General features: G+C 32.3%; 1 protein-coding gene across 1 annotated transcript; it reads right to left on the minus strand.

Moving 5' to 3' along the window:
• Window positions 1-265: 265 nt before the first annotated feature.
• On the minus strand, window positions 266-4,452 carry LOC134260173 (protease 3-like; the record flags this gene model as incomplete). The annotated part of the gene is made up of 4 exons (XM_062742760.1): window positions 266-449; window positions 3,914-4,041; window positions 4,183-4,249; window positions 4,372-4,452. Coding segments are annotated over 4 exons (460 nt in total), but the record flags the coding sequence as incomplete, so codon positions are not given.
• Window positions 4,453-9,844: the final 5,392 nt, after the last annotated feature.

Consider the following 9,844-nt stretch of genomic DNA (forward strand, 5'->3'; position numbering starts at 1 on the left):
TTTATTCGCGATAGTTTTGCGTTATAACGCAAAAGTTTTGCATAATAACGCTAAAGTTACGCGCTTATTCGTGGAAGTTTCGCGTTATAACGCGAAAGTTACGCGTTATAACGCGAAAATTACGCGTAATTTCGCGAAAGTTTCGCGTTTATTCGCGACGTTTGCGTTATAAAGCGAAAAATTTATTTTTTTTACCTACCAAAAGAGCTCAATGGGCTTTTTCTTTTTTAAAAAGGCAAAACTAGAGATGTTTTTAACTGTTTTATTAACTCATCTTCCTCAGCTTTACCTTGGGTGTAACATTGCCCACCACTAGGACGTCAGCTTTTATACTCTGTCTGAACTCTGTCAGGAAGTGTCGAAGATCCTCATTGGTCAGACTGTCAATTACACTGTATATTTCAGGGACGGGCCTATAGTGGGGGTCTATCACAGAAAATCGAAGGATTCTTAAGGAAAAATAAAAAAATGAATGAACGTTACAGTAATAACAATTTTATTTGTCCATTCATTGTGTGATATGGGGAGTAGCTAGTGATTAAGAAGCACTTCATTAACTGATTACATGAAAGTTCAATATTCTTTAATAATGGGTTTTAAGAGACTAAAATTCAAGAAATTAAGGTAGGTCGCGGGTTTGCTTTTGACATCAATTTTGGTACACAATTTCGACGATTCGAGCGGCGTTTTGTGCATATTTGATTATGACGTCAGTTACGTCAAAAAGGCAACGTTGCGTTTTTTCCCCGCTTAATTCTCTGCAAATGACTTCAAATCAGTATGAATAATAGATTAAAAGTGCTGCTTTTGACGAAACCCCGTACATGCTTTATAATTAAATTTCAGTCTGAACCCTCAAGTGATTATTAGTATATGTAATCCCCAAAGGAAAAATTAAATACAACACCAAATGAATGGAATAATTTATATTGAAATATTTGCAAAAGTAATCAGAATAAGTCGGCATGAAATCATTGGCCTTGGAACAAATTGAAAGTGGGGGCTAAGTGTTAAAAAAATTTTTTTGTACCTCCAAAAAAACAAGAAAAAAAAAAGAAAAAGTCTATTTCCCAAACACGAAAATCCTAATTTTAACCTTTAAAAACTTTTATGGAAAGGGGGGGGGGGGGGGGGCAAGGTTGAAGTCCAGTCCCAAAAAATTTTCTTCCAAACACCAACACTTTTACCAATTTTAACCTATACTAAAAAGTATCAAAGGAAAGGGGGGGCTAAATTTCAAGATATGTTCAATGTTAACAAGTGGATTTTGGGAAAAAAAAGGGGGGGGGGGGAAACCCCCCCCCCCCGGTTCCGACGCCTATGAAAGTTATGGTATGCAAGAGTAAGTTATCATAAATAAAATTGTTTAGCAGAAAACTTGAGGTGTTGTATTTGCGCACGTTTTTTGCAACTGGGGGAACAACGTTTGGGACTACTGCTAATAAAGCTGGGCGAAAATATGCGTATAATTTTCAGGATAATCAATCCTCAACACTAAAAACGCATTAAATTTAATACATGCTTTTTCCCTTTTTTTTTTTCTTATATCATCATCACCATCATTATTATTAAGTATTGTTTGGTTACTTTTTGCAGGAACCCTATTTATTTTGACGTTAGGTTCCCAGTCAATTTGTCCGGATATGTGAAGCATCCGGGATATCTGAATACCAGTTAAACAAGACAAAATAACATTTTAAAATTTCGTTCCCATGAAAAATCGTCTGGATAAAAAGTGGATATTGGCGTCCGGATATCTGAATCCAGTGACAAATCTCATCTATGCCTTGTTTTACTGGCTGATAAATTATTAATGCTTTCAAAAATCCAAATTTATACAAACACCTGTAAACCATATACACTGTAAACAATTTACAAGTTTTTTTTGTATTATTAAAAGTTTTAAACAAAAGCTCTACTCTAAGTGTAAAACTAATTCAATTTTACATTTTATGCATGGAAATTTGAATAAGAGAATTTTTAATTAACAAATGTTTAAAGTTAGGCCCATGTACTAGTTGGTCTTATATAGATATAAAAAAATTCAAAAATCCCCCTTACCCCCCACCCACCCCCAACCCGGCTAATTTCCCCAGTTTCTGGAAGTTTTTCCTTACTGTTATTTTTTAAAAAGTGATCAAATTTTTGTGCTATATATGCCTGAAATCATTTACACCATTAATTTCCTTAGAAAAACAGAAATCATATTTTATCACTCGGGTGTTGTCGATGCATGTTAATTCCAGCGAGGAATGTTTATACATGTACCCTTCATTCCCCTCTGGGTTAGAATAATAAATTTACAAATGGAAAAAAAGTTATTGGTCATCCTAATATATTTTCGCAATAACTTAAATGATGAATGCGATATAATGCTCCGTGTCCGTCCGTCTGTCTGTCCGTCTGTCTGTCTGTCTGTCTGTCTGTAAACAATTTTTCAAAATGCTACTCCTCCTACAGTTTTGGTCCGATTTCAATATAACATGGCACACAAGTAGACTACACTAAGATACATAATTCTGTGCATCGGTTTTTATTTGATGAACGGTGTTGTCGTGGTTACTAAAAATAGAAATTTCTGTGAAATTCTTTTAAACTACTCCTCCTACAGTTTTGGTCTGATTTCAATATAACTTGGCACACAAGTAGACTACACTAAGATACATAATTCTGTGCATCGGTTTTTGATTTCAATGAACGGTGTTGTCGTGGTTACTAAAAATAGAAATTTCTGTGAAATTCTTTCGAAAAGTACTCCTCCTACAGTTTTGGTCCGATTTCAATATAACTTGGCACACAAGTCAACTACACTAAAATACATAATTCTGTGCATCGGGTTTTTTATTTCAATGAACTGTGTTGACGAGGATACTAAAAAAAGAAATTTCTGTGAAATTCTTTCAAAAAGCTACTCCTCCTACTTTTCATCCGATTTCAATATGACTTTGCACACAAGTCGACTATACTAAATACAAATTTTGTGCATCGGTTTTTGATTTCGATGAACGGTGTTGCCGTGGTTACTAAAAATAGAAATTTCTTAAATTCCTTTCAAATGCTACTCCTCCTACAGTTTTTTTCCATTTCAATATAACTTGGACAAATAATACACTAAAACAAATTCTTATCGGTTTTTTTTTTCAATGAATGATGTTGCCTTGGCTACTAAAAATGAAATTTCTGTGAAATTCTTTCGAAATGCTACTCCTCCTACAGTTTTAATTCGATTTCAATATAACTTGGCACACAAGTTAACTACTCTAAGATACGTAATTCTGTGCATCTATTTTTGATTTCAATGAACGGTGTTGCCATGGTAACTAAAATAGAAGTTTCTGAGAAATTCTTTTAAAATGCTTCTCCTAAGTTTTGGTCCAATTACAATATAATTTGGCCCCAAGTAGACTATACTAAGATACATAATTCTGTGCATCGGTTTTTATTTTGATGAGTGGCAAATATTTTTTATTTATTGCTGTTTTAAAGTTTAAGTCCCAACTGCTACTTTTCTCTTCCTTTGTTTTAATTATAAACCAGTAGAGCTACAGTCTCACAAGTTCTGGGTTCCCTATATTTCAATATAAAGCATAAAAAATGTTTAATGACAATACCCCATTTATAGAAATACATTAAAAATAAGTAGGGAAATTTTATAAAAATTGCAGATAATATGCATAAATTTCGGGGAAAATTATATCAAATTTTCAGGATATGTTTTTTGTAAGAATTTTTTTGATAAACCGCACCACCTTAACTGGGAATTCAAATAAATATCTAAATAGCTTGTCAGTTCAGATTGATATGAAGTTCATAACAATTCACATGACTGTCTGTCTCGTATCTAATATCAAGGAATGGCTAAAATGTTATGATATCTCAAGGGAAACCAAAGTGAATAATTAGATATCCTTGCCTGACAAGCTCAGCTGGTTTGATGATGGAATTAAAAATCTCCCTCTTCACTTTATATCTCATGATTGGAAACAACTCATCATCGCATGCATAGTCAAAAACAGCTGTCAAAAGTAGATCAATCAGCTCCTACAAAACAACAATAACAAACCAATACAGCTTCAATGATAAAGAAGTATCATACATAATTTTAAACATATTTTTTATTTATTCAACAATGCTTGTAAAAAGAAAAGATTTTTTTGTGAACAGTTTGATAAGAATTCTTACAGGCAACTTCTGGTTGAATCCATTCACTTTGAATTTAAGACCTGTATCATCCACATTGATTGAGAAGCTGAAAATTTAAAAATTTTTAATCAGGAAAAGAATTAGTCCACCATAATACACAAAAATGTTTTATGACAATGGATGTAGTACTGGAAAAAATTCTCAAGATCAGAATCAGGAATAACTTACTCAAAGCCAGCCATGATAGCGGGGTATGTAGGGGATAATTTATGTTTCATCACAGCCTCAAATATTTTCAGCAGACCTTGACTACAAAATACCATTAATACAATTACTATCATACTTGTCTACAGGGATTAATCTAGGTTTTTAGGTAACTCCCCTTTTTGAGAAATTAGGAAAATCAGCCAGGTCTGGGAACCACTCAAGTAAGTGCAGGGCAAGCCCTAGGCCTGCTTGGGCCAATTGAATTTCAGCATTTTTATACCATTTAAGGTAGGATTCTTCTCTGGTTTCTGACTAGATGAAACATTAAAAGTATATTTGCTTATATGTCTTATATTTGAGATGTAAGTAATTTAAAAGATCATATTTTTCTTTCCCATCACAATTGTACATCTTTAAATAGAAATGGTAAACTGCGTTTAAAAAAATAGAGGGACTATTTTTTTGGGGATTGGTGGCGTATGAAAATATCTTTTTTTTTGTCCCTCAAAATTATAATAGAACAATTAATTTAGTAATAATTTTTACTCAATCAAGTCTTGGAGAAATTTTCAAATGTAAGTTAATTAAAATGAGGGACTAAACTTTCAAAATATATGAAAAAAATGATATTTAAAACAAACTAGAACTTTATTAGCTTTTAAACGCTTCCTATCAAAGTGCAGATTTGAGCCAAAAATCCATAAAAAGTATTATTTCTCTTTTACTAAACATCAAAACTTTTTGTTTTTGTATCATTTTGTACATTTATAGGACTATTTATTATATGTGAAAAAAGAAAAAGTTAAATATAGGAAGCATATGAAAATAACTAATATATACTAAAAAATTAAGAAAAACAGAGAAAATTCAGATTAGCCAATGCCCAGTTAAGTTAAATTATTTATGTAAATTTGGTAACATCATGCTATAGACCCGATGTAGTAATATGTTTTTATGCAAAAAGAACAATCATTAAACTTTTGAAATAGAAGTAGGTATCACATGATTGGCTACAGTTATTTTTTATTGTTAATGTCAAGGGAAAAGATAATGACCTTGACCTGACCTTGCCTCTAATATAAAACGGTGAAATTTAATCTCATTGATACTATCACTTACTGGTATTGTCTTCTTGATTCTGTGAAAATTTCATTAATTTTTAAATACCGTATAGCGGGTTTTTTTGGGGGGTTAAAATTTGGCGTTTTGCCGCTGAAAGGTAGCCCAATAATTTTGGCGTAATTTATTTTAGCGGACACAGAGTTTCAGCTCTTTGCAGATGAACACTTAGAAGAGAACTTAATATTTTAGCGATTAAAATTTTAGCGGGCTACCCTCAAAACGCCAAAATAAGCCAAAATTAGCACCCCGCTAAAATAACCCGCTATACGGTATTAGAAATATGAGAAGAATTATGGCACGCCGATTGGTTCAAAATTATTTTCTGCACGACCTTAAAAAAAAATTAACGAGTAAGTAAAAACTTACACAAAGTGAGGAAAGTATACACAAAGTTATTGAAATTTACACAAACTGCAGAAAAACTACACAATCAACAAAATATTTACACGAAATAGTGAGAAAATTGCACAAACGTAAAAACAAAACTGCACGAATGGAAACAACATCAATAAATAGAGCATCCTCATTGCGCACATTTTATTAATATTCATTAGAGAACAGCTCAGGGTGGCTTGGATGCTTGAAAAATATACCTATAAATTAGTAACGTGTTAGTAATATTTATTTAATCTTTTTAAAAAAGGGTTAGTCTTTTGAATTCCGCTAGACTCTCAAGAATATGTACAATGTGTTTTAACAATAAATTTACACACAATCTTAAGTATGGGATGTGAACACCCCCATTAAAAACATTCTACACATGTATAAATAACGTTAAAGGGATGCATATTACCAGTTGTGTGTTTAATTGTTAGATTTTTAAATTGTCACAGTGTCATTCCTCTATCATTGTCTATATAGCAATTTCTTTTGAAAGTGTAAAATATTGATATAGTAAAAGGGCTTCATAAAAATTAATAAAATCAGCATGTGATGTAATACAAGACAGTTAACAACAAATAAAACTCTTTCCCCCACCACCCACTGTGTGTACGTTTGTAATAATTAAGGATGTGGATGCGTGACCTTTTCATTTAGAGAGAACTCTCCCTGCTGGTGAAGGAATGCAAGACACCTGTACGCTAATCGATTTATAGTTATTTGACACAACCATAATACCTTTTGATTAAGGATTACTAGCAATTCATACAGAGATTTTGAAACATTGTTGCATCACTGGGTTGTGGAATTTGACAGAAAACCTTTTGGAAAAAACAGTAAAAAATAAAAATAAGGCAAATAATTGCGCAACTTTAAGTTTTATATTGAAACATCGAATATAATTATTAATTTTTTTTATATAACTATGTACCGGTATGTGACAAAGTAGAACATGCAGTCTTTAATTTTGAACAATGTGTAGTGATTTCATAAATATCCATGTAAATGTAGAAAAATTTTATGTAAATTGTAGTCATTTTAGTTATGTGAATTTAAGCTTAATATATTATGTTTTTTATCGAGTTTGCTTTGAATAGGTAAAATGCATATAAAGGAGTTAAAACAATTTAAAATTATAATATACAGACACATATAATGTCAGTAAAGCATCGCTTTTGATAGTGGGGAGGGGGTTAGATTTTTTTTTTGACAAAAAAAAAATTGCATGAAAAACCTAATTGCATGACAAGCGAAAAAAAGGCGGTGATGGGTGAGAAGTGTCCAAACTCGAAAATCCTATTTCGTTGAGGTAGGAGGCACCTTAAAAATTTCCCCCTTCTTTTCTAAACACAAAAACATATATTACTTAGATCTAAACTATCAAACAAAAAAGGGGACGAGGCTTTTCAGTGGATATTTACGATAGAAAAATGTTAATTATGTTTGCCAAAGAAAAAAAAACGAAAAAGGGGGGGAAGCCCCCCGGGCACTGGCAAATAATTTTTTATGAATTTTAAACGTACATGGTAGTCAATTAAAAGGATTGCAATTCAACCTAAAACTATGACGATAAATATTGTAATTAACCGTCCAATCCGGGAAATTTTCGCTCGACCTAACAACATTTAAAAAATTGAAGGTTAGGGGGTCAACCAGCATATAAGGAAAATTTACTGTTGCAAAGTCATAATACTCAGAAAAAAGTAAGGAGGAGGGGGTACTTCTACAGGCCCGTTTGCCGACTAATTTCATTTTATGATTAAATAGTCTTGTTCTTGTTATAATTGCCATGGATTTGGATTGAAAAGTGTTATTATAAAAAAACCCAAATTTAGTGTTTGGTAAATAATAAATTTTAAAATCTTATGTAACGAATTTTACATGTAAAGAGAACTTGTTGTCTTTGAAAATATTTGAAAAAATTTTGCTCTGTTTAGAACATGATTTATTTGCATTTTTCAAGAATGATAAAACAAGTTCTATATTCTTTCCATTTATTATCAAACTGCAGTATCCATTCCCGTTTTATTTTTGTGTAGCCAGAGGCGTAGTCACAAACTTAAAAGTGGGGGGGGGGCTCAAGTCGAGAAATTCTTTGACATGCAAAAAAAAAAAATAAAAGAAAGAAAAGAAATTCTTTTACAAGCAAAAAAAAAAAAAAGGAAAGTTCCCCAAACTCGAAAATCCTATTTTGCATTTGGGGGGGAGGGGGGAGGGGGCTCAAGTCCAGAAATTCTTTGACAAGCAAAAAAAAAATATATATATAAAGTTCCCCAAACACGAAAATCCTATTTCGGGGGGGGGGGGGGGGGGGGGGTAGTGACCAACTTTTTTTTCAAAGGTAAGTTACTTACACAGGTTGGGGGAAACGTAAATTCCGCTATAATAGTGGTATTTCACTATTATAGTGAAATTACGCTATATTTCCCGTCGTGGATACCCTCAGTTTCACCCGATACCACGAAAGGCGTTTGAACCGCACGTCATGATGTATATTACAATGAACAAAAACTGTCATGCTTGCATGTTTTGAATTTTAATAAAGAGCCATAGCTGCCTTACCGACGACTCGGCCTACACAAGTATTTAAGGAGGCTCATTACACCACTTTTTGATGACGAACTACACAAAAAAATAAACCTCCATTGTGTCGACCGGTTTGCCCGGAACGAGTAGTGTAGGTACCTCTATAATATGACCCTGGCCTTTAAAACGCTTTAAAAATAGATGAAACATGCGGTGTTGTAAACAGTGAAAACAAAGTAACGGATTTATTATGCATAAACCAAGAAGAATTGCTGTTAGGCAGAAACAAAAGAAAGCAACTGTCAAATCTTCGCCAAACAAGTAATGTCAATTTCATAGCCATGCATGCAGTGAACTCTATCAATCACTGACATGTATGTATGGAGGAAATTCGAGTTAAAATCTACAACCTTGTTGAAATTAAAATTTTATTTAATTGCGCCATTTACTGTGTTGGTGTTAATTTATATATTTGTTTAGTCTCGTTCCAACCCGCGTCGGCGTCTCGTGAACTCCGACCAGCAGACCTCTGGGTGGTCGGAGATTTACGGAGACAGCCGAGGGTCTGGTTGAACGAGACTAATATTTGTTTTGATTTAAATGTATACTCTGGCAATTTAAAGCTTTGTTATGAATTTCAGATGTAATGTCAAACGTTCCATAGTGTTTTGAAATCTTGGCTAATTAGGAAAGATAACTCTTGAAAGTGGACTTTTTATACCAAATATTTTTTAAATTGGATTTTTCATTTCGTTTAAACATTCTTCATTCAATTTGACACATGTAATTCATTGAAAAAACATTCCTTGTCTCTTCAGAACACATTTTTTAAACGTTTTATGCATAGATTAAAGATATTGACATTACTTGTTTCCTAGGAGAAAATTATTTGTTCTAAAAAAATTATTATTAGGTATTATGAGGTATTTTCACTTTGTGTACTTGTCTTAAGAAGATGCCCATCATTTGACACTGAAAATTCTGAAATTCTGTGAATAATAAACCTGAAATAAAACATTTCACTAAAATAAAACAAAAACTAAAAAAATCTATAAAAAAATATTTATGATATCAATACCCCCATCTGGATATTTGACATCTACATTATAAGTGGTGCTGCATTGAAATCTAAAATAAACTGTGGATGTAATGAGCTACCTTAAAAGGAAATCACCTGTTTTTATTTATAGATACGTGTACCTTCTCTGTTCTCAAATCAGAATCCATCCACATGTATATGTAACCATTTGTGAACTAGTGTTATATTTTTATATTTGCAACTTTGTTGCATGACAGTAATTTTACTTGTTCAATCTCTTATTCTAAACAAGATTGTTTGAAAATTTTAAAAATAAAACAGGCTAGCAGCTATGACTTTGGGTTATTAAAATAGTTTAAGATTGTTTTTCCCCAAGATACCAATTGGGAACTTTTAAATTTTTTAAAAAAATTATTTATACATTAA

The sequence above is a fragment of the Saccostrea cucullata genome, unplaced genomic scaffold (assembly GCF_032062105.1).
Source record: "Saccostrea cucullata isolate Sc308-1 unplaced genomic scaffold, CSIRO_AGI_Scuc_v1 ctg12439, whole genome shotgun sequence".
Taxonomy (NCBI): Eukaryota; Metazoa; Mollusca; class Bivalvia; order Ostreida; family Ostreidae; genus Saccostrea; species Saccostrea cuccullata.